The sequence below is a fragment of the Merops nubicus genome, unplaced genomic scaffold (assembly GCF_000691845.1).
Source record: "Merops nubicus isolate BGI_N331 unplaced genomic scaffold, ASM69184v1 scaffold26549, whole genome shotgun sequence".
Lineage (NCBI taxonomy): Eukaryota > Metazoa > Chordata > Aves > Coraciiformes > Meropidae > Merops > Merops nubicus.
The window spans coordinates 8068-33615 of NW_008630653.1; the positions used below are offsets into that span (position 1 = coordinate 8068).

General features: G+C 38.7%; 1 protein-coding gene across 1 annotated transcript in view; it reads left to right on the plus strand.

The window, feature by feature from the left end:
- Positions 1-22460, plus strand: part of NTNG1 (netrin G1) — a gene marked incomplete at its 5' end in the record, with an annotated part of 29726 nt that extends 7266 nt beyond the window's left edge. The window contains 2 exons of the mRNA XM_008947383.1: positions 22219-22392; positions 22427-22460. Coding sequence (XP_008945631.1) covers positions 22219-22392; positions 22427-22460 — 208 coding nt within the window. The remainder of the gene's footprint in view (positions 1-22218; positions 22393-22426) is intronic.
- Positions 22461-25548: the final 3088 nt, after the last annotated feature.

The window sequence follows — 25548 nt, forward strand, 5'->3', positions numbered from 1 at the left end:
TTTTCAACTAAGAGAGTTAACTTTACTGCTTTTCCTCCTAGTTCCCTGTAGTACAGTGCCATAGTAAATGCTGTGTATCACTCCCTATACATTATGAGGAGTTATGTATTGCAACAAGAGACCAGACCTGATACTAGTTTCAGATGACATCCTGTAACTTGGGAGTGATTTCAGTGCAGTTACCCATATTAAACTGATGAGTTTCAAATGTATTCATGTAGAAGGAGTGAGGGAAAACAAGTGATGAAGAGGAAAGGAGGACAGGAGGGAGGAAGGAAGGGAAGAAAGGAGGGAGAGAGAACAGAAGTAAGGAGGCTGTCTCAGCTTCTGTTTAAATGAGGAAAAAACTCTACACCTCTCAGTCTTTTCATTCTCTCCTCTTTGTATAATAAGACTGATGTAAAGCAGGACAATCCTGCTACATCTAGTGATACATTTACACAGAGACACCTATTCAGAAAACTGGAAAGTGAATTAGGAAAGGTCAAGGTCTAATAGTCTCATTACATGAGGATCTATGAGAATCCTTCCTCTCCTTCACTCTCAAGTCCATCTCTGAGATTAATGGGCCTCAGCAATACTAGTGCACAAAGGGAATCATCACAGTCCTTACCTGATCGTGGTGGGCTGTAGTGCAAATGAGTCACCAGCAGAAATCCTCAAGTAAAATACAGGTGAAACGTCTTGTTAACTGGGATGAACAACAGAGGAAGTTTTCAACACTGATGTAATTCATTTTTTATAGAATATAAACATTGACATAGTGCTGCTCCTGCATGAGGCCACCTTTCATTTTTGCAGCACACAAAGTCCTTGGAGCCTTAGACCCTGTCTGTGAACAGCATCTGGTTGCTCACACAACAGTTCATCCAGACTTCCAGACAGGTAGCTGTTAATAAAAAGGAATTATTGGTGTGACTTTTATGCTGGAAATGCTGCCATGTCTGGAGTAACATAGCTGTATTTCAGTGATGATTATTTGTACATTTTTGAGGTGATGACCACTTTTTTATAAGCCTAAAAACAAGTAGAAACATTTCAGGAAGAGGCTGATAATCCACAGCTTCATGCTGTGGGTTAATTAAGGCCTGTAAGGCCTTGGGACATATTATGGATAATCCAATACATATGGTATATACACATGCCTATATCCCAATGCTGGAGGGTGGTTTTCTAAGATTATGATCTTTCTTGGAAACCTTGAGTTTATCCTGTGCATGAAGTTTGCGCAGTTGTCAATAGTTGCCTACTCCTTCCTTGTAAACTCCCTAGAAGACCTTGTGATTCTTTTTATCTTCACCCTTAAACCCATTTTTGGTGTTCTGAGAGCTATGCAGAGTGTCTTTCCTCTTTGCCATGCAGCATCCCCACTTTCACCTTCTCAAGATGTGTAGCCTGTAATATCAGCCAGTACTGATATATTAAGATTATAAAGTACTTAGAAATACACTTAAGAGAGACTGGTAGACAAGCATAATGGATTGTTATAATCTGTCCTCCCTGCACCATCACTCATGAAACAGGCAAGTACTGGGAGTACTGGTACAAATGTTAATGACAGTGATGCTGTCCCAGTGACAGAGGGACATGATGGTTCATGTTGAACTGCCATCAGTATTTACGTTGTTACGCTACACATTAAACCTGCTAACAACCAAAAAGATGTAATTTGGTTACAATAAGAATATATACATCGAGATATGCGTCTTCACACTCAACTAATTAGTTGCCATCGACTATTTTCACTTTGCTCGGTGACATGTGGTATATAAATCATTACAATATGTTAAATGCAAATGGTTGGTAATAGGGTAACCATCTGCTCACTGTTGGAAAGTTAGCAGAGGAGTCTAGTAAGCTGTACTTCTAATAATGATGCTAAACTCACATCCCTGAAATACCAAGTATCTAAAAACAGCTGCCTCCATTAATGCCAACATTACTAATACGTCTCTTACCCTTTTCATTTTCAGAAGTAAACCACATATTGTAAGAGGTAAATTTGTTCTTCAGCATGAACTTGACTTCAAGGCTAGAGTCTCTAACAGCAATGTGAACCACCGTATCTCAGAGTTTGATCTTTTTCTTAGATTGTGTTGAGTGCTTTTGAACAGCCAATAAATAATCAAGCTGCCCAATCTCCTCGGAACATCTTTTGGTTGACAAATATAATTAAAAGCTCTTCCTCCCCTAACCCCTGCTGCCAGGTCCTTTTCCAGGGATGACATTATTTTGTAAGTGATAGATATTTGGCATATTGCTGTCTGGTAACATATTACACTAGAGACCATCAAAGGGCACCTTCCATCTAATAACCTACCATGCCCCATGAGCATTAAAGATCGCCACTGCGAAAAGGGATCAGTTATTTTGCCACAGACGTGTTATCAGAGCCTGTCACATACCTTCATAATGAGCATTTCTGGATACTCAAGTGACAAAATAATGCATTGGAAAATTAGTAGTGGGACAAGAGTGAAGGACTGCCTGCCAAAGTTTAGGCTGTGCCTTCAAGCTAGAGCTGCTCCTTCTCTCCTTACCTATTCAGTCATCTGCTGGTCAGGGTCACAATCACACTGCTGATGTGCTGGCTCCCCCATCAGTAAAATATTGCATTATCACCTATCAGAGAGATGAATATGTTCCTGTACTGAATTCCCAAGATGCAGCTCTCAGCATTAAAGCAGCTGAGGAATTAATTCAGCTCCCAGTGTCTGAATGGAAAAGAAGTTTGAGATTTCATCAAAGTCAGATGCTAGTGCTGCTGTGGCTTTCTTAAGCCATGTTGGGAGGGAGGGGTTGCGAGTTGTTTGGGGGGGTTACATCTGGCATGGTGGTGTCTGATTTAAGATTGTGTTTCCAGGGAAGCACCTGCAGGGGAAGAGGCTGCAGGAGAGCTCATTAGCCTGGCAGTTTCTCAGCCCCAGGATGAATTGCAGAATAAGATGCTTGCTCTACAAGGTCTCAGCAACCTGCGGCTTTGTGTGGGCATGCTGTCCTGCAAAGCTTTCAAAGTTTAAAAAAAAAATGTTACCGGGAGACTTTGTGCTACACGTTTTTCCTTTGTTGCCTTTGCAAGAAAAGGAGCACTGTGTGAAGGCTGCATGAATCTGGTGACTCCATTTTGATTCACAGTGAACACCTGCCTGTTTCAAAATGGGGTGTCTGCACTTTAAAGTTATCTGGAACAGTTATAGACAGAGCTGGTGTGATGAGCATCACTTTCTAATACCTCAAAGGCATGGTGCCAGAGCTGGGAATTTGATAAGCTCGGGTCCTGAATTGGATTCCAGCAATGGTCACAAGTTTGAGGAAGCTTTCATTTGAAATTGCAAGCAGGGGAAAAACAGGATTCTTTCTCTTTAATTACATTAGTTTTATTGAACTGAAGCATTGCTTCAGTTCCCAGAACGCTTTATATATATTTTAATGCAAGCTACCAGAGACAGAACAGTTGCAGGACTGTTTATTGTTTCTGACTTTTATATCTGGTAAAGCTGATTTTACTCATTTTTCCATTTAACTCTCTCGTGCTTTAGGAATCTTTAGACTTTGAGATAGTGTCTATCGAAGTCATCATAAACATAGTAATTTTAACTTCTTTGATTTGGTGGTGCTTTTCTAGTGCTTTTGTTTAGACCTGTTCAGGAAAGCCAGGCCAATCTACACAAGTGTGAACCAGAGTCTAGGAACCTCTGGTAGCCTTTTGTACAGGTGAGGGAATGAGAAATTCATTCCCTCATAGCTGATCCTTTAGGTTTTAGTTGGTGCATGGTAGTAGAATTCACTGTGACATAAATATCCTGCCCATCAGATGCGCGCCAGATGTTTTGGGGACAGAGGGAAGGTCATTTGAGAATTTTTGGGGATTTCAGCCTTACTTACAATGGCTGTATTTTGGCTCCTTGCATTTTAATTTGCTCTATGTTTTCTCGTTGTGTTCTTTACACTGTGAGCTGCTTCTTACTTAGAATAAGGGGTGTTGATTTTGCCACGTACGTGCAATCAGCAACTGACTTGAAAAACAAAAAAAAAATTTAAAATTACCATTCTTGCCCCGCATATAAAGCACAGCAGATCCCTCAACCTTCTGTACCACCCAAGAAGCAGAGCTATCAGGAACAAGGTGCAGCGATGGCAGCTGGGACAGGGGACAGAGCTGCAATATGAGAAGGCACCTGTTTTGTCAGTGACCCACTTTGGGAAATATTCCTTCCCGCCTCCCACACCACGCATACCTCCAGCTGCCCATTTCTCACTGTCTCCACTTCTCTTATGGTGATCATCACTTCTTCAGTTGTATTGCATGGGGAGTCACTGCCTGTGTGGCTCAAAGAAGGAACGGAAACCTTTGGCAGGAACATCTCAATTTACAGTGAAAAAGTAAACCTATTATTCTTAGTCAAAGCAGAAAATTGCTTATCATTTAACAAGCTTCATTAAAGATACCATGCTTATGGAACCGTGCCTCCCTTCCTTTGAATGCTGCTGAAATCTTTCTTCCAGCAGGCCAGCAGAACAGCAAGGAGCCAGTTACATTTTTAATCACTTGTGTCCCATAGGAGTTACAGTCTGCCAGCAAGGGCAGCTCCTTCCCCTCTGCAACAGCAGAGAAGACTTAAAAGAGAAGTGAAAGCTGTGGGTCCAGAATGGTGTGTTACAGTTATTCATCAGCTAAAGAACAAACAATCTGAGTGTCATTAACTCTTAATGTTATGCTACTGAAAATCTTTAACCCAGTCCACAAGCTAGATCTGGAAAAAGAAAAAAAAGAAAAAAAATGTTTCATCCACCTTTTTCTTTTTTTTTTTTTTTTTCCTGACTGGTGAATGGGGAGCGGAGAAACAGTTGTATGAAAGGAATAGGAAAGAGTAAAATAACATTATAACATTTAATTTCTCCCCTACTGTACATATATAAAAAAAAAAGTTTCAACAGTGTAGAGTCCTTAGACACCTAGACCAGGTTGCATCATTTTACCTTCTCCTCAGGTAGATCCGTTAGTCACTGCAGAAGTAACCCTCAGTGTGGTGATTCTGTCTGAAGATACATCCTTTCAGGTAGATGATAGCAATAGTCTCAGTTCTGACATGTACAAATATTCCATGGTTTACACATGATGTCTTAAAGTATACATCTGGACTTTTTTTTTTTTTTTTTACAGATGTAGCGTCAATATATTAAAGAGATCAGATTCTGAAATCTCTCTTCATGCCAATGGCTATTTTTGGGGACTAAGGCAGACATTGGATTTTATGGTCTATAGGTTTGTTTGTCTCTCAATGCCTCATAAAATATACATGTTTTCAATAGGGGAGATGCAGGAGAGTGACACCACCAGAATGACAAAGGGTTATGTATCTTAATTCCAAAAGCAAGTGAAGTGTATAATTTTAACGTTCATTGGTTTCCTCACTGTGCAGTCATGCCCAGATTTTGACCAACAGATGCAGAATTAGTGTGTGGCTGACATTCAGCCTGCCTGTGAGTTGTGGAGACAAGATACATATGTTCTGTCTAAAGGCTTCATACAAGGATCATCACGTTACATTTTTACAAGCATTTGGCACTTAAAATGAAAGCACCTAAAGGTGGGTTACTGCTGACTGTTGGAAAAAAGTGGGGATTTTATAAATTTTGACTGTTTTACTATACTAGGACTTTTGAAAAATCTCTTGCACATATTAGGACCAAAAAACAAGGGCTTCATCACAAAGAAAAGGTTCTGCAATTTAAAATGGCTTGAGTGTACTCTGTGACAGGAGAGAGGCCTTTTGGAGAGTTGTGCAAACATTGCTGCAGTGCAAACACAATTAATAGAACATAAGGAACATGAGGCATTGGCCCAGGCTGCCCAGGGAAGTGGTGGAGTCACCGTCTCTGGAGAGGTTCAAAAAACGTGTACATGTGGCACTTGAGGACATGGTTTAACAGTCATGGTGGTGTTGGGTGATGGTTTGACTTGATGGTCTTGGAGGCCTTTTCCAACCTTAATAATGATTCTATGATTAAGTCCAGTCTCTGCCCTGCATACAGGAACTTCACTCTAACTGCTAACACATAAAATGTATACTTTTTATTATCCTCATAAGCTTAGCGTGTTTTGAAAGAAACCATGTTTGAAAATTGAACTGCTGTTAACTCCATTAAGCAAAGAGAAAAAGGAAAGAATTGCTGTGAGGCATAGGTGAGACTTCATCCTAAGAGACAGCTGTTTTGTCATGGGTGTTCTCAGAGATCCAAGTCTGCAATTCATGCATCTCAAGAGAAGCCTGTTACAGCCTTTTCTCTTTTTCTTTATTTTATCAAGTTCTTCAGAGGTAGGTCAGCATCTAGAGATTATCATGAAGGGGTAAAACAGAAACAAAACACAGGAGTGATTTACATAGGGAAAAGAAAAAAAGCGAGAAAATAAAATGTCTTGTGAAAGCTACATATGACTTCTGTTGCAAGAAGCTTGGACAAGTGCCAGAAGCTTGTTCCCTTTGTGATACGATTATATGGCCACTAAGTCATTTGGTTCAGTCAATTTGCTGTATATCATGATAAATCCGTATATAGCAGAAAATCCACAAAGTTCTGCCTTTTTCCTCTCCTGAGGTTTCTGCCCAACATTAAAGCAGAGAACGGCTCTAACAAGATCTGGGGGCACTTTTGAGTCCTGTGTAATGCTCCGCTCCTTGCTTGTATAGGTCAGCAGGAGGAGATGCTGAGCAGGCACAAGAATCGATGAGGAAAGATGATGAGCAGTAATGGTGGCCACAGGAGGTCGTGACTGCTGCAGGCACTATCCAAAATCCCAGTCTCCTTCCTCCTCCTCTGCAGCTCTCAGTGTGTGAGGGAAAAAACAGAGCAGTAAAACATAACAGATACAAACACGAACTCCTCCATTTCCAGAAGCACTAGATACAAAAATATTTTCTAATAAAGTGGCAATTATCCTTTTTTTTTTTAATTGCATAATTTAATAAGTTTCTGATAATTATGCCTAAGTTCATTAAGGATGTGTCATAGAACCATAAAATCATTTATGTTGGAAAAGACCGTTAAGATCATCAAGTCCAACCATAAGCTTAACACTGCCAAGTTCAACACTAAACCATGTCCCTAAGCAACACAGTCTACATGTCTTCTAAATACCTCCCGGGATGCTGACTCAATCACTTCCCTGGGCAGCCTGGGCCAATGCTTGATACACTCTCAGTGATTAAATTGTTCCTAAAATCCATCTAAACCTCCACAAGAGCTCTGGTTAGGATCCTCTCAAGGCACCATATCTCTTCCTACTCATCAGGTCTTCAGGACAAATCCCTCTTCTTCTTTTCAATGGATGGCAACTCTGACAGTGTGCAAACAAAAACCAATTCATTTTGAACAGTGGTCTTCTTAGGCCCCTGGCCTGAAAAACGCTTGAATGCAAGAGAGCTGTTGTTCACCCTCTGGCTGTCCATGCTTCAAAGAGGATCCTGTCTAATCTTGCTAGATCTATTTGTTATAATACACTGCCGCTTGAAAACTGGGTGCTGGTAGACATCTCTGTATTAATGTCATCTTTTTTTTTTTCTTCACATCTGGGTTCTTTCTTTACCTGCATACTTTAGTTCTCTAGTACTGTCCATAGAGCTATGTCTTCTATTTTATATATATATAAAACAAATATATAAATATTTTTATGTATTTATATATACATACATATATATATATATATGTGCGCACACATATTACTTCTAGATTAGCTCAAACATTCTTCGAGAACAGAATTTTCCATTGGAGTTTGAGGCTGAGGAAGCCTACTTGACATTTCAGAGAAAACAGAAAAATTTGTATAGGATGTTCAAAGCTATGTTATGCAAGATGGAAATGCAAAGGTTTGTTCTTCAATATAAACATATACTGATTGTTTTTGTCAGCAGTATTTCACAATTTGCTTTCCCCTATCAGCCTTACATTATTCATAACTTGCAATCTTTTCCTTAAATTTTCATTTATAAGAGTTTCCTGGTGGGAGTTGCAGAATATGAAGGGAAATATGGATTTGAAACATTTGAAATATAAATGAAGTTGTATCGTTCTTCTGGTACATGGAATATTATAGTCACTGGATCAAATTCGACCTCCCAGCCTGTTTGTTTTCATAGACAGCAAAAAAAACCACATTCCCAACCTCTCAGTGGACAGTGCAGCTCAGCTCTAACCTCTGTCTCAACATTCTTTGATTTACCCAGTATTTGTTAAAAACAAACATGAATAATAAATGTTTTGGTGTACTTGAAGGCCAAAAGTGATCACTATTTTATTCTAGTCTGACATTAGGTCAGAATCTTCAGACTTTGCTTTGAAAGTACCAGTCTTTTGTCACTTGATCTTCTGGAAGAATATCAAGCCAGTATCATCAACTGGTCAACCATTAGGAGTCATATCCACAGACTTTGCTAAAAAGCCAGTAAATTTGACCCATGATATCATCCATCTCAAGCTTTCTAAGAATAAAAAGCATTGGTAATTTTTGCATCTTTGTATAATTCCACTGACTTTAATAAAACCTATTTTGCAGAACAGCCAATTTAATGGCTTCAAGATAACAATAAGTAGTGTCTTTAATTAAACAGTAATCATACGGTATTTTTGAATAAGAGAACAAGCTTTTCCTACACAAAGTCAGCAAGTGAAATACAGTAGGTGAATGAAGAATTTTTTTCCTAAATTAAAAATCAAAAATACAGTTAGAACATTATTTCCTGAACCACTTAAAATTAGTGCCAGCAAATAATTTCATTGTGCTGTGTTGTTATACCAGTGGGGGTAGAGATAAGATGATCCAATAGCTATTTCAGTATCTAAGTTAGCTATAGGATGCTAAACTGCTTTTTGCATACTCCAAATACTCACTTTTCTTCTAGTTTTCTTCAGCATGCGAAAATATTTTGAAGCATAAATTATTCACAGAAGAAACTTCTGTCAGGAATGACTAAAAAGTATCTTCAGAATTCAACCCACATTAATAAATACTTTAATTTTTTTGAAAACTCAAAAGAAACATGATTTTTGCTTTGGAAATATTTTTGTTCCAAAAATTGTCAGAAATAATTTCTAAAAAAAGCATTTAAAACCTGAAGAAAAAACTACATGTTTCATTTGATACAAATGATATTTTTTTCCTCGCACTTTTTTTCAGTTCAGCCAGTGAACTGAAAAATCAATTATTCGCACGGTTCTGCTGGCAAATAATTCTTATCATTCCAGAGTGAATTATTCTGTGATAAGGGGCTTATATTGTATGGAATTTAAAAGTTAAAGAATTGAGGCTAACATGATAAACAATGAGAAATTTTCTGTTCTGAAAGGTTTGCACTTTTACAATTTATGACCTCTAATTTAGGTGAAAAAAATAAAAGAGAAAAAGGAAAAAAGGGAGGAAAAAAACCTATGTATTTTTAAGTGGATTTGAAGTGTCTGTTTTGGTAATAAGCCACCAGTTCTGAATTATTTTAGATGGAGGTGTGAGGCTTAAGCATTTTGAAGATAAACCCTAATGAAATGCAAGAAAACACCAGAACAAAACCACTTTTGAAATATTTGGTCAGCTTCATTTGCTCTGAACTGTTCATAATGCACCCTTGACTTTGAGAGTTTGATCATAAATACCTCAAAACACATTCCAGAAAAGAATTTACCTGCCTTGTGCCTCATAATAGTCTTTAAATTTCAAGTTCAGCAACATGATTTTTTGACAAAAAGATTAATTAACCTGCCTGTAGTCAGTGTGTTCTTCTCCTTTGGCTTTCTGAGAAGCCTCAAGTGGAGGCACCACAAGGAACCAGCAGAGAACATCTGGGATGCAACCTGCCCACTGTGTCTCTCTTTCTGGTAACACTGCAGAGGGACAGAGGTGATTTAAAAGCCTTAAATTTAGGTAACACCAAGAAGTACTATCAGCAATAACCTGCAGAACAGCAAAACACCAGGGGGAAACGGTAGGACATCGTTTACCTGTGTACAAAGGTGCCATGAGATGCTTCTTGGGCAGTGGCTTCTGCGTATGAGGAGCAAGGTATAAACCTGAAAATAGGAATATTAAGCTAGTTCTCAGAATCAAACATTAGTTTTGGGCTAGGCTGTATATTCACAATTCAAAAATATTTTACATATTTATCATAAAAAAAAAAAAAAAAAAACAAGAGGACAGGTCATTAAATCATATGCCAAAAGTTTTCACATCTGGATTCTCAAAAGGTAACAAGGTAACAACCTGAATTATATTCCTGCTACATCCTCGTTTATCCTGGTGGTTTTTCTAAATGTTTAGTCAGTGCCTAGACATCTCATGGTGATTGATAGTCAAAAATAAAGTGTGCTTTTATCAAGAGTTCAGCTTAACAAGATTAAAATCAGAGATGATCACAGCAGATGCCTATAAGAGAATGAACAGGGGAGAAGGTTCCCCACTGAATCCTCATACAAGGACCCAAAGAAAGGCCTTTCCTGTTACTGACTACAGTAGGACCGGACTGAGCCATTCATTGCATTAAAGCTACCAGAGACATCTCACTTTTTCAAGTGAAACCTGGTGTACAAAAGTAGACCCATTGAAGCCCATACCCCACTTATACCAACCCTGCAGTTGTAACCACTTAGGGACACATTTGAGCCTTTAAATGAGTCCATGGGAGGTCTCTTAAACAGAAATGCTTTAAAATCTTTTGAGAAGAGCAGCAGATGTACTGCTTCACAGAACTGGTTTCCCTGGTGTCAAATTCTGTGCACACCACAGATATTTTTATGCTGCTTTTCTCTATTATAGTCCCCCAAAAGTTATCAAAATCAGTATGAAATGAACAATCTTGCTTCTTTCTCATGTGGTAGAAATGCTGATCCCCTGACGAGAGCTCATGAACATAATTTCTACCCTACTGTGACACAATAGGTGCTACACCCTGAGTCTTTCTCTAAGCTTAAAGATATTTTTGCTCTGGCCAGGTCTGTCCAACGTTAATTGTGGACACTAATTTGTGACAGCTTACTTGGAATATTGTTGCATACAAGAATAAAATTTCTCCCATTGCAGAGTTATGAAAGGTATTTGATTCAAATGGTTAAAATGGTTTTGAATACATTCAGATGGTTTTGAATGGTATTTTATAAGCATGTCCACTTGGATGGTAATTTAATGACCACAATTTTAGACCTCCTGCACAACAAATTGTTCCTTTTCAGCGTTGTGCTGGGAAAAAGAATTCAGGGTACCAGCTGGCAGCTGATACTGTGAAATACTATAAAGACAGGAAGTTTGGTGTAATCACTAGCATCTTTCTTGGGATTGCTGCTGAGCAGATGTAAGACTGGTATTAATTAAATTAAACCCAGAAAAATTGGTCTCTCAACAAACTTAAAAGTGGTGATGCAGATTAACGTAATGCCAGGAATTTCAAATATAGTGTTCCATTTGTATCAGGAGAAAAGAGAAGAAACAGTGACTCCTAAAGACTTTTTAACTCTCATTTCTAAATTTATAAGTGCTAAAACTTTACAGTGATACATAGCTGCACCTTTCATCTGAGGTTTGAGCATCACGTTCTTAACAATCCAGCAGGTTGTGGCACAGACTTTTACAACTGCTGTGACATAGTGGTTAAAGACTGCCTGGTGCTGTTATAGTGATTAAAATAGAAGGGTGTCTAGGGTATCTCTTGGTGCATATTGACTTGTTCGTGATGTCTTACTCTTCAGTGGATGAATGGCAAACTAAGTCTGGCCAAGCAAAATGTTGGACAGCAGAAAAAAAAAAAAAAAAATTAAAAATAACAAAAACTTTGCTTCCTCTACTATCCTGATGGCAATAAGCAGTATTCAAATCTCAGCCAGCATATGATTTTTATTTGCACCATGTTTTGCCAGTGACCAGGCCCAACAAAAATGATAACACCAGGAGGGAGATGAACCAATATGCAGACTGTATTGTAGACAGAAATGTTACTATATGAATGACCGCCGGGGGTACAAACAGGTCAACAAGCTCGTACATGATCAACGCCACCCCCAACGATCCCACAAATGACATGACCCGGCCCACAACAGGTGGTACAAACAGTGAACCAAGGTCGCCCATAGTTGGCATGGGAAACAGCCAGACCAGCCAGTTAAACATGTAAGAAAAGGGTGCCCACATGGCAACTCTCACCCGATCGACCCGCGTTCGCAAAGGCCTAAACAGACCAGGGCCCAGCTCCAGGGAGAGTCAGGAGGTCTTCCCTGTACCAGGACACTCTGTGGAGTGCACTCCACAGACAGACACTCCTGACTCCCTGCAAGTGGTCCCAGCTTTTATCCCCAAGCAGACACCTGACCTTTGTCAACTTAATGTGGGACCCCTGGGGCTCATTTCCCTTATGGCTCTCCCTGCAGGGCCGACCGCACCCTGGGGGGAGCTATAAGGCAAACTCACCACCTCTTTATGAAGGGCTGTGGGAATCACCCCTATGTCAACCTTAATCTGGGGGCTCGGGGTTCAAACCCCAGCATTTCACACCATCAGACTGCTAGTGACAAGGTATTGCCAAGCAGATTGCATTATTCCAGCTGGTCAAGAGAGAGCTGCATTCTTGTCCCAGTAGCCTTCCTCTCTCTGAAGCATAAAAGTATGCGCAGCTGAGGATATTCAGCGTTTTACTATATTCTAGTTTCTCCTTGATATTTAGAACAAACCAATTAAAACACATGGTACATCATGACAATTCTGAACACCTGTGTCCTACCTCTGCACAGATGTGCTTCCCACTCTGCCATCCCATCATGCATCAAGACATTGATTGTCTTGTGAAGTATGGCAACTTTGCAAGGTGAGACCAAAGGGATTCCAGTGAGAATGAAGGAAACGTTCAAGTGGGAGAGGAGAAATAAAAATGTAATTATAACACTGAGGTACTTAAGAGTTCACAGCCACTGCTTTTTCTCCATTCTTCAGTGGTAGTCTTGGAACCTACCAAAACAATCACTAGTGTTCAATGGTAGTACTTAAAGAAACTGTCACTGTTGATCTTCATCTTAGCAAGAGATTTTGCCTCCTATCTGGGAGAGATATGATTGCCATGGTCCCCATTCATCATAGGTAAGAAAAGCTTCCTATTTTTGAGGATAAAGATGAGAGTAAAACAGATGCACGGAAACTATGTATAATACCAGCACCTTACCTTCTCAGCAGTTCTGTCCCTAAAAGCACATCACACCTGGACTCCTTACCTTCCACTGACTCCCGTGTCCACTCCATGCTTGTTCAAGATCTTGGGCCTGCCATTTATAATGATAAAAAATTATCTAGCATTATGTAAAAACACAGCCACTGAGCCTAGGATAATATGAATAAAAGCTGGAAACAAATTAGATCACATCTCAGACGGGGTGAACTAACATGAATTCATTGATTCTACCAGAGCCAGACGGACTTGCATCAGCTAAGATATCTGGCAAACTGTTGTTCACAGGCAAAATTATTTGCAGAACATGCTATTGGCAAACTGTACTAGATTTTCTAGACACTGTCTTTATTGACATATTTCCATGAAAACTAGTATCTCTGAAGAAAAAGACAAAATTAATATTTGGGAAGGGGATAGAAGTTAGTTCTCTACAGCAGCTAACAGTGGCTATATTTTCAGACAGATCTATTTCAGCTTTAACACTTAGAGAATGTGAAATGAAAATTAGAAAAAAAGCATTTGGTCATTCCACTTGGCTAGTGTATCTAAGTAATATTAAAGATGGGTGTTTTGGGTTTTTTTAATATGGTAAACTGAAATAACTCAGACTCAGAATTAGCAGTTCTGTTCTACTAAGGCATAAGCATCATTAGATTATTTTTAGACTTTGGAGCTAAGAGACTGAAGTCTGAAAATTTTAATATCTGTTGTTCTGTAATATTTTTGATCCAGCCGAGAAATCAGAAGTTTCAAATGCTTAAATGCTGAGGCATTTGTAAGAGGTTTAATAGGTTACTGCCTCCTCCTTTCTGTTTTTGAGTTCTGAGGGTTGCTGATGTAGCCTCTAAACATTATCACTTGCCTCTGTTTGTTTGTAAGGGTGTCATCTAGTAAACTACTGCATTTCAGAAACAGTTACAGTTTATTTGGTGAGGTAAGGTTGCTTCTGGTCCTCTCTCTGAAAGGGGCAGGAGGAAAGGAGAGTTGAAGCCAAAAGGACCTGTCCCACTAATGGCTGGTTTCAAAAGACAGACAGTATGCATCTATCAGACAATGTACTAATCAAATACATGTTGAGCTATAAATTCATCAGTAGTGATCCTGTAGTTGTTCATATTGACCTACCTCGACAGTAGTTCCCATCTAAATAATCTCAATATATAGAAAAGTTTACTCACGTGTGAACACAAATTTTATAAACATGTTAATATTTAAATTTAAAACTCCTGTGTTCTTGGTGTTGAGCTGGCTTAGTACAAACAGTGGTCAATTCCATGCCCCGCACACTTTCTGTGAGTCTTGAGAAGTCCTTGCTCCTGTGGGAAAGGGAATTATGCTGCCCTTTTGGACTCTGTTTTCTTTTTTTTTTTTTTTTTTTTTCCATTTCTTCTACTTCTCCAAACTGCTTGGAAGTAGGCCACTGAGAAAGCAAAGCAAACGTGCTCTCTGTGCCTGGGGTTTGCTGTTCCCCACTAGATATATTATATTCAGCTGAGGGAGAATAAGAAGCTATTTTCCCCAATTTTCCATACTGCCTGTGGGAATCTAATTCAATTTCCACCCAAATTTAGCAGCAAAAACTAAACAGTAAAGAATAAAGTTGAAAAGGCTTCTGTAAATCTCTGGATTCTAAGGTACTAAGGTGCAGCAGGATTACTGAGAGCAGGTTAAACTTCTTTTCTAGCCACAAAGCTACTTACAGATTTAAGAAGCTTAAAAGCCTGATCCAACATTAGTCCTTGCTTTGCAAATGAAAGAATAATATATCTACCTATACAAAGTTATATTTGTTATTACTGAAATTTTTTATCCTTTATTATTGATGTAGCCCCATTACACAAAGGAATTTTTTTTTTTTATAGTCAGAGATTATGATGATAAATTCAGGGAAAGGAAAAGTCTGGTGACTAAATACGTTTCCAGAAATAAACAAATGAAAGGACTCAGATTTCATTACTGTCCTTACAGTAGCTACATTTTACCAGCAGACCACAGGGGATCTTCTTTATAACTTCCAGAAAAAAAAAGACATAGTGCCTTTTTTGGACTTGGATTCCATACAGCAACATAGACCTGAGATATTCACATGGCTCAAAAATTACTGAATAAAAAACAGAATTGACTTTCCTGCTTCACATGAGCCAGAACATTTTTTCAGCAAACCTACCTGCAGCCAGCAACCCATGCCATTTTCTGACTGCCAACTGTTCTTAGGGTTTTTTTGAACCTTTTACCTCAGAACTTCTTCAGATGGGGATAGTCTTTGCAGTGGGCACTGGTAGCCTACATTACAGTAATCATCTTGTTACCTCTTTTATATGTGTGTTCTTCACTGTCTGTTTCATCCTCGCAGAAATAAATTGGCCAGCAATCATTTTATTTCTTCACAACAGTGTCCTTTATGTTTATTTTCATCCCCACAAAATCTGATTCAATAGTAAAGCTGTGTTGACATCTATTAAGCTTTGGAAATTAGGATAAAGGCTCAGCATATTATGTTTTCCTGACATGACATGGAAAAATCCTATGATATAATGAATAATAATATTCAGCAGACGTGATGTTTCTGAGACTGTGAGTCTACATGAAAAGATGGTCCACTTGTTTAAGAGATTTAAAAGAAAAACAGACTTATCTAAATATTTCCATGATATTTACCTTGTACACTCAATGGTGCAAGAGTTTTGTCACATACCTGTGCAAACATTTTCTCAAGTTATTATGAATTTGCCTCATAAAGTGTCGAAAATAATATATTATTAAAAAGAGTATGTAAAACCTGAAAAATTATTCAAATGCAAAGCTGGCTTTAGCCCAAAGTTTTCACAGTGTATTTTAAGGGTGCTCATATTGTAACTTTGACTTTCTCAACGCATCTCCTCCTTCATGGCTGAGGTATCACTTAAAATGTATTTGCCACGTGGACTTTTCCTCTTTGTCTACATTATATTAGAAAACTACATGTCCCTGGTGAAGCTGCCTTAATGTCATTAGTAAGCTTGAGAGGTATAACGTAGATGACAGCCTTAACTCGTGTGATGTCATGCTAAACACCACCAGGTCCTTTAGGACAACTATAACAAGGCGCTGGAAGTAGTTGCTAGCACTGAGGAGGTGACCAAGGCTCCTAACATTGCTAACAGTGTCTTAAAATGCCTAATTAAAACTCTGCAGGGGTAGTATTTTACATTGTGTGGGCAGTAATGTGATGAGCAAACGTGCCAACTCCTCTGCAAGTTCTGGCTTTGCTTACCTGGGAGCAGAGAGCTGACTTGTGGCATGTGAAAGAGTCTGTGCAGAGGGCTTACAAGTGGGTTTTAAGTAGATTTTAAAAAATTTGGTGATGACCTAGAATGATCCAAAGATGTATCTAAATGAGGAACATATGGCTAGTCCTTAAAAATATATCCAAGATCTTCCCTTGTCTTTCTTTTTCATGAATGATCTCTTCAACATAAATGAACCCTGCATGTAACCCCCAGTCTTTTGGTTGGAATTCATATGCAAGAGCATCAGCATGCTATTAGCAGTTACCTCAGTGATATTTACAGTATTTTAATGTCAGTTGTCTGTATGTAAATAGAGTCTGGGAGAAATGCAGCGCTCCTGGGGCTCCTGCTCCCAACAACTACAACAGCACTGCTCCTTCAACACGCCACAGTGCTTCCTGCGCCTTATGTAACTGCCAAAAATATCATTTCAATTGCTTTATGACAAAATAATGAGTCTGTCAAAGATGAGTGGTCAGAAAAACAAATTTGCTCTCCCACACAATTAGAGTTTATAGCGTTGGACAGCAATATCAATCTCCAGCGATTCAAAATTGAATTTGCACATTGGAGGAAAATGTGTTCTTGCATGTGCTGGAACCAGGCTGCTTAGCAGGGAGAGCCCTCACAGGCTGACCTGGAAAGATGGGCGTCAGCCAAGCTGTGGAAACATCAGGATGGAAGTTTCTAAATGCACACAGGTGTTGTGGGGACGTGGCGTTCAGTTCCACCAGCTCAGCACTGACAGAGCTGCTCCCACAGCCAGCAACCAAAAAAATAACCTCAAAAAACTGTCACCAGATGTAACAGGGAGACAGCTGTTCCATCAGATAGAAAGCCGTTTCAAGACCTATGTGTCCCACGTAGCAACTAATTGCTGCTGAGTTTGTTGATATTTACAGTCACAGGCTTCAGACATTCTTTGTGAAGATGTGGAGAGCATCGAACCTCAGCAAAGCTCTGATGAGGTCTAATGTTTTGTTTGGGTTTTGGTTTGGGTTTTTTTGGTTGTTGTTGTTTTCGTGGGTTTTTTTGGTGAGCATGGACTCTAGCTCAGAACTGCACTTTGCCCCTAACATTTGCATTATCCCTACACAGAATTTGGCCCTTAGGCTGTTTGCCAGTGCAGTGCAAAGGCTGCACCATACATCCCCTTACATAGATACCTTATACCAATACCTTAACCTGTATTCTCAAACCTGCTCTACTTATTACAGCTCCCTGAATCACCCCTTCTTGATACACATGCGAATCCACCTGACATACCAAGCAGCTGCTACCCACCCACTGCTACCCTGTAATTGTATTTCTGGGCATGTGTATGTAATCACCTTGTAAAGCACTTTGAGTTTTTTCTTTGGATTTCAAGAAACTGTATAGGCATGGAATATTGCAGCTGGAACCCAGTACAGAGGCTGTGGAAGCAGTTTCTCAGGTTTTCAGAATTTCTCCATTCTTGACATCCTGTCAAAGTGACCACATTTTTCTAATGGAATCACCTACAAGGGCTATATGAAATTTTGTGTTTAATGTGCCTTGTATGTAAATCAAGCTTTTTGTTACCACCTTGGATTTAAAACAGTAACAGCTAAAAACAGCCTTTCCAAGCTAGTATTTAAAGAAATCAGAAATGGTACCTAGGATTTTATTAATAAGTTATCATCATGAATATTCACATAAGGTAGCAAAATATTTCCTTACCTTCGGAGCAGATAGGAAAGGTAATCTTCCTTAAAAAAGAGACAAAACAGGTGAAGGACTCTGAACTTGGGCAGTCTTCCATAGAAAGCTGATGCTCACATCGTGGCAATGATCTGATAGGATCCAAGTGAGCTACCAGATCAGTGGTGCTCAGATGATTCAGAGTTACCTGAAATGCCTAAGGTCCAAGCTCTGCTGATTGGTTTCCACACTGCATAAAATCCAATAGATCCCAACTCAAGAGTGGTTCTCTCATGGTCCATCTAGACAGTACTTTTACCTAAATAGTCTTCTTTCTGTAGCCTTAAATGTTTCCATTTTCCTTACTGCTTAGCCCGCAAATAGAAGCAGCTTTTTATTGTGCTCTAGTCATCCCTTAGTCCCACTATGCACGTTTACCTCTTTCATTCATCCAGAGAAGTCCATCCCCCAAGCACAACAGGCATTTCTCTTCTTTGCAGAGGTTTCTGATGTTGTCCATCCATAACATTCTGATGACAACCCTGGGACAGATTGCACGATTCCTAGTGCAGCCTTCCTAAAAAAGCAGACATATACAAATTATTAGTTCTCTGTTTCAATAAAAATGTCTCTCCACATATAGCACAAAATTTGGTATTGGCTTGTTCTTCCCCACACACAGTATCCTCCAACCTATGTTCGGTTAGCTTTCCACAGATGCTTTTTGTCCTTTTTCAGTTTTAGCACTCCCTGCATTTTACACTCACTGAAGTATTCAGCTAGATTCTTGATTTACTGTGGAAATCATGATTAGTCTGAGATCTGTGAAGTGACCTCAGCAAAAAATTGGTGCAAGTGAGAGGAGTAGCACAACCTCTGTGGTTCAATCCTCTGAATGTCTTTTTTCTGCTTCTACTTTTTGCTCCCTGTGTATAGTTATTAACACCAATAAGAACTCCAGTTTAATCTCTTCAGATTTTTTCATACTTGTATAACACTAATGACTGCAAACTAAACCCAGCTTTTATGTTGCTTATACACTAAGAAGGCAAACATAAATTTTTTTGCCACATGTTGTGTGACCTTTTGAGATTTGGTTTTGGGTTTTTTTAAAAAACATTTCTCTTTGAGCCCACTTTAACAAGCTCTCATCAACTCCGCATTTGTCATTGTTAACATAAATGTTTTCCTTTTACCTTGATCCTTGATCTTTAGCTAGTCTTGTAGAAAACCACAGTGACCACATTCATTCCTTACTTCTCCTCAGAAATTGTGCATAGCTAAGTTTGTATTATACCAAGGGATTGTATACTTATTCAGCATTGTTGGCTCCTTTTTTTGCTTAATTGTAATGTCAGGATTTGACTGTTTTCTACCCTATTCCATCTATTCTCAGCCCATTCAGGTTTTAGACCAGTCCTTTATTTTTCAGAGTGATCAAATTTGTTCTTTGCTCTCATTCTGTTATTCACTTGAAATCATACTACTACATGGCTACATCTCTCTTTTTTTTTTTTAACGGAGTAGGAATTTGGAGTTGTGTTTGTTCTGAATGATTGTATGAGGGCTGGTGTTTTAAACCTCAGTTAATAGTTAGGGGTTTTTTTTAATTTGACTTAAGTTCCCCATCTACTTCTATGTGGAAATGAGTTTTGCTGGTTTTGTGAAAACCTGCCTGTATTTGGTACAAACACAGACCTCTAAAACCTGTAGTTTTAATTTGTCTGTTAGAGTTTGGTGGCTAAAATTGCAGAAGATGCCTTCTGCAGAAACCCTGCCTATTGCTGTAGTGCATGGGCCCTGGCACGTGGACCACAGAATAGGTACCACAGCACGATCCGACAGCTCTGGGCCAAGAAGCACTTCCAGGAGTCTTGTCCTAAGCAAGTAAAAAACTAAGCACCAGAACAGACAGCAGAGCCATCCTGTGCTGTCCACACTCTCTTGCCTGGGAAATAAATAAAGGTGGAGGCAACCAATGAAAAGGTGCATCACAGTGGAGTTAGGGAATGTGGGAGACAGAAGGGAATCAATATGCATGAGAATTTATGGGAATTGTTTGTGCATGCCTATGTACACCCATCCAGCCAAATATATACATGTTTTGTATACATATGAAGAGGCTTAGGATGGGACTGGACAGAAGCGGAGGGAGATGGAGAAGGCCAGAGTTCACCCAAGAATTTTAAACTTGCAAGCAAAATTCAGGAAGGTTCAGTCTACCTCTTCAGGACTATATGACAAGCATAGCATGTGAGAAGTGCAAACAGACTTTGCACAAGGTTTTCTGAGACAACCATTGTTTACTTCCATGTGCTTATTGAAAGAGCTGTGCACATTTACACCAATTAGCAGGTGTACCTACATTTATTTTCCCCACTTCAGTTCTCCTACCAGTCTGCAGCATGCTCTCAGAGCCCTAGAACTTCAGCTTTTCCTCAGAATCACCAGGCTTTTTCTTCCTGCCTAGATCATTTTGCTGCACTTGACACTGATGAGTCCCTCTAGTAAAACAGGAATCTCCCCTGAAAGAAATCCAATTAGTTCCTCTCATTTATTCTAGTGACTCCACAGCCTCTCCTGCTCTTTCCTCCTCTGTCTCTCTCTATTTTTTGATTTGGTCATGGTGTATCTCTTCTGCTTGGGAGTGTTCTATTTTCACATTTCTGTGGACAGTAAAACCAACCATTACTTTTCTTAATAGCAGTGCCACTTACCAGAATCTTCAATCTCTGTATGAATAGGCATATCACATCCACAGACCCCCAGACAGGCATCTTTCGTTCTGCAGTAGCTAGTCATTGAAAATTTACTTTACAGCTGATGTAGTCTTCAAGCATCGATATTTTTTAAATTCTATACAAATTCATCACACTTTCTTTTGTCTAACATATTCAATACACTTTGGTAATTTTGACTTAAAAGGCAATGAACCCGTTTTTCGTCTGCCTTATGTCTAGCATTGAGGAGAACACTTCACCATCTACTGTATTACAGATTCTTGTGGATTTTCTCCAACAGCCACTTGTGACAACTGCAAGCTTGTTTTACCCTGGGGATATATATGTATGTGGCCAGTTGCTTCAGGTCATATTCCTTCCAAATGGAAGTCAATTTGACAGCTGTTAATTTTCACTTGGCTGTTCCATGTGTTGTTTTGCTCTAATTATTGGTCACTGTATGGAACAGGTGACAAATGCCCATATGAGAACCTTTTAAATCACTAGATGTACAACAACTAGGAAAACAAACAGACAGGGTCATTAAATAATAGGCTTTTTCTTCCAGCCTCAAACAGAAAGTGATTTTAGCTACTTTTGATGTCTATTGGAAAGGGATGGAAAAAGGTAACAATACCTCACTTGCATGAAGCTAGCTTACCATTCTATACGTGTCCTAGTTTCTAACACCAGCTGCAAAATCTGGTTTATATAATGATTTTGTGGCAAGGTTCAATCAGGTGTTCTTTCCTAAGTAAAACTAAATGTGCCTACCAAAATATTTCCTCTGACCTTTAGCTACTGACAGCCATATCAAATAAGCAGGCAAGATTTTTCCTTTCTGAGGAAGAGAATACATGCTGAACAAGAATGGCAAAACACCATTCTAGTAAGTTCTCTTTCTACTGAAATGTGACATTGGAGAGGATATTTAATTGAAGTCTGTTTTCTCAGACTCTCAGGGCCTAATTTGTATCTTAATTTGTGCCAGATTCTCTATGGACCTAAGCAGAGGACTTGTTTTGTTTCTGGGAGTAGTGAGTAACTCTTGAATTTTTGCAAGATTATAGACCTGTCTGTGGTGAGAATTATTAATAATTTAGCTGATCTCAGTGGAGCTGAGTTAGTGAAAGCAAGAAAAGATTCAGCATCTTGGAGTCTTACTGAAATTAATGCTTTTAGATCTGTGTGAGCTGAAGATATTACAACATGCTATTTGAGCAGTGTCCTGTAAGGCATGCTAAAACAATAATGCAGGCACAAGACAGGAGTAGAGTGGTTGCAACAGGACATGATTTACTAAGACTTTATCTGAATTTAAACTCATCTCTAAATAATATCTCACTTGTTTTTATTTTTGCCTTTTAAAAATAGATGTAAGTGCAACCTTCATGCTACTGGCTGTAAAGAAGAAAACAAAAGACTACTTTGTGAATGTGAGCATAACACAACCGGCCCAGACTGTGGAAAATGCAAGAAGAATTACCAGGGCAGACCGTGGAGCCCTGGTTCTTATCTGCCTATACCTAAGGGCACTGCTAATATCTGTAAGTAATTCTGTATTGTATTTCATTCTTAGAATTCTGCCCTGTATCACGACTCTGGGGGAAAATTAATGCTGGCAAAAGTCTGCCATTTCTTTAAAGTCCAGTGCATATAACTGCACAAGGTGTCAAACTGTAAGTGTTAATCCTAAATCAACATCATCTGTGCTCTCACATGGTTGTAAATAACTTGCATGAGTACTGTACCTTTGTACCCATAGACAAATACCTGGGCACTGCACAGAAGGTGCTAAGGAAGGAAAAAATTAGGACCCTTCACATAAAAAGCACACATAGAGGAGAGAAACCAGTGGGAGGTTCTGCAGTACTGCTCCAGCCATGGCACCCTCAGCTCTCCATTCATAGATCCCTATTGCCTCGAGATTCAAAACAACCTCAGCTCAACATGTGAGATGAGGTCTTTGCTCATTCTCTGTCCATTTAAGACAGTGAAAAAAAATCGAGACCAAATTTTTTCCAATTCATAGCTAAAGATCTAAATGTTGGCAAAGGAGATTTTAACCTGATGCTGACCTGCAGTCCAACACTGGAAGTGTTGAAGAGGGAAAGGGAGGGCAAACCATGAGTTTCTATATCTGCTTTTTTTCCAGCTACTAGCTATTCAAGAACACACATACTCACTACTGCAGTTCACTTTCATATTATCCAAAAGTTATTGACAGATGCATTTCCTTGTCCTGGACAGGATTGGGTCAACAAGAACATGATGCTGAAAGAGAGGGCACAAAGACAAGTGTGAACACCAGCTCTTCCTTTCATGCATGTATGAAATAGACAATGATTTAGAATCCTCCTGAACTGAGTAACAGACTTAAATTCCTTTGAAGAAAGGATTGAATTAGATGAGGATAAATCACCAAACCTTTTGACAGAAGTTACTAGCTTCTTTTAAGAAAAGACTCCACAGTTTTGCCCTGATTAAAAGCAAAACATTCATTTTAGAATATTAGACTATAACAATTTACTGAGAAGTTATTTGGGAGAAAGAGCTATGTACTGCAGTTGAATGAAAAGTTTAAAACCAGGAGCAATGTGCAATGCTCAGAATGTTATCTAAGACTTCAAAGCAGCAGCTGTGAAGAATCAAAACTCAAAAAAAATGAATATCATAGGAAGCAGGACCTTATCAAGTTAAATGTGAGAGTAATAGACCAAGTAACAAACCATGAAGTGGTGGGGCATGAAATTATGATAAAATTCTTACTGAGTAGAAAAAAATTAACTTCCAAAAAGCAGGGGGAAAACATTTTGTAAGAGTATTCACTCTTTTGCATGTTATAAAAAGTGAGTGTGGCTCACAGAATTAATACTTTAAAGCTATGTTCAGAAAAAAAAATAGTGAGATTTACCAGGTTGGTTTTCTTTATATATTTTATACATATACATATATATACACACGTGTATGCACATATATAGATATAAAATCCAGTTGCTACCCCAGAAATCATCTAAACTAGTGGCAAGATACATGTGAACATGAAAAGAGGGATCGTTCTAAATGTAGTTTGCTATGTCAGCTACATCATTTCCAGTCACTTGAGAACACACCAGACAGAACAGTGGAATTAACACCCACCAAAAAGATCCTTGAAGTTTGTTAAAACAACTTTCAACATTATTGAATTCCATCAGATACACGGTTCCATCAAAAATCAAAACATTTTGCAAATAATAGGCAGTGTTTTCTCTTTATTATTATTAAGGTAGCATCATGAAAACATAACCTTGTTTGAGCTGACAAATGCTCCACTTAACCTTAAATCCTGACTTCAGCAGTGATCAGCAGCAGGTATTTATGGCAAACAGGAAAAGTATGAAGGATTCCTTCTTTGCCTTCCCCGTTGCCAGCAGTAAACTGGATTTCTGGTCTGGACCCTCCATCATACCCACAGTGGTTGCTGGCTGCTGAGCAGAAAGACCCAGATATCATAAGCTTGATCTCAGTAACATCTAAGGGCAATACATTTCATGTTGTAAAGACACAATGAGTGAAAAGTATTTCCTTTTGCTTCCTAAATGGTTTTTATATGGTTAAGCCTGTGCCTCCTTAAGATAGAAAGGAACAGACAATAACACATCCCTATTTTCATCTGTTATACCATTTATGACTATAGAGGCTTGACATGTCCACTCCTCCACCCTATTTTCAAAATGACAAATCCTAATCTGACCTTATAATAAATAAAACCATGGCACATATCTGGGAATCTGTGCTTTCTAGCTCTCTTCTTGTTCTACGATGTCATTTTCATATTTGGTGTGCCTGAAACTATGTGTGATATTTTAGACACGAGAACAACATGGATCTTTCACAATGGCAAAAAAACGTGCCTCCTTCATATTTCATTATTACAGGGATCAACTCTTGAGTCCTTTTTAAAGATTGTGCCACCATTACATTTCTTCTGGCATCAAAGTTGACATAAGTGACAGATTATATGTTACAGTAGTTAGTTCAGAAATGTCATATTTGAGTTCCTCTGAAACGCTTCTTGGGTGCTCAGAACCTCATGGCAGTTCTTATTGTTTGATATTATTTACATCCTCTAAAACACCTTCAGATGATAATAGACATTGAGAAAATTCCTCAGATTGTGAGAATCTCTCCAACCTTCTTTGTTATGAACATCAGTGAAAACAATTAATTTAGTATTCAGCACTTGTATACCTTGATTGCCTGTCTACCCAATCATCTCTCCAGGAGGCCTTCCTGCTTCTAGTGTCGTTATGTTAACAAAAAAGAATTATTACATTTTACATCTGTAGCAAGTTGCTTCTCAAAATACTGTGCTTTAAATTTAACTTAACAGATGTTATGTTTTTTTTTCCTGTCTTTCTCCATCAAGACGACTTTTGAATGGTGTCTTTCAAAAATCTTTTTCATTCTTATATTTTGAGTGTTGGGTTTTGGTTTTGTTGTTGTTGTTTATAATTTATTTTTATAATTTAAAAAAAAAATTGAGGGGTTCTATGTGGTTATTTTGAGTCTCACACACTTCATCTCTAGCCTGCCTTCATGCTGTTTACATTAAATCTCCTTTGCTGTTCTTTTCTTTTTCCTTTTAATTTTCTTCATTTTGATCTCCTCACTCTCTGAAAATTAAAAAAAATTATATATATATATATATGTATAAAATAA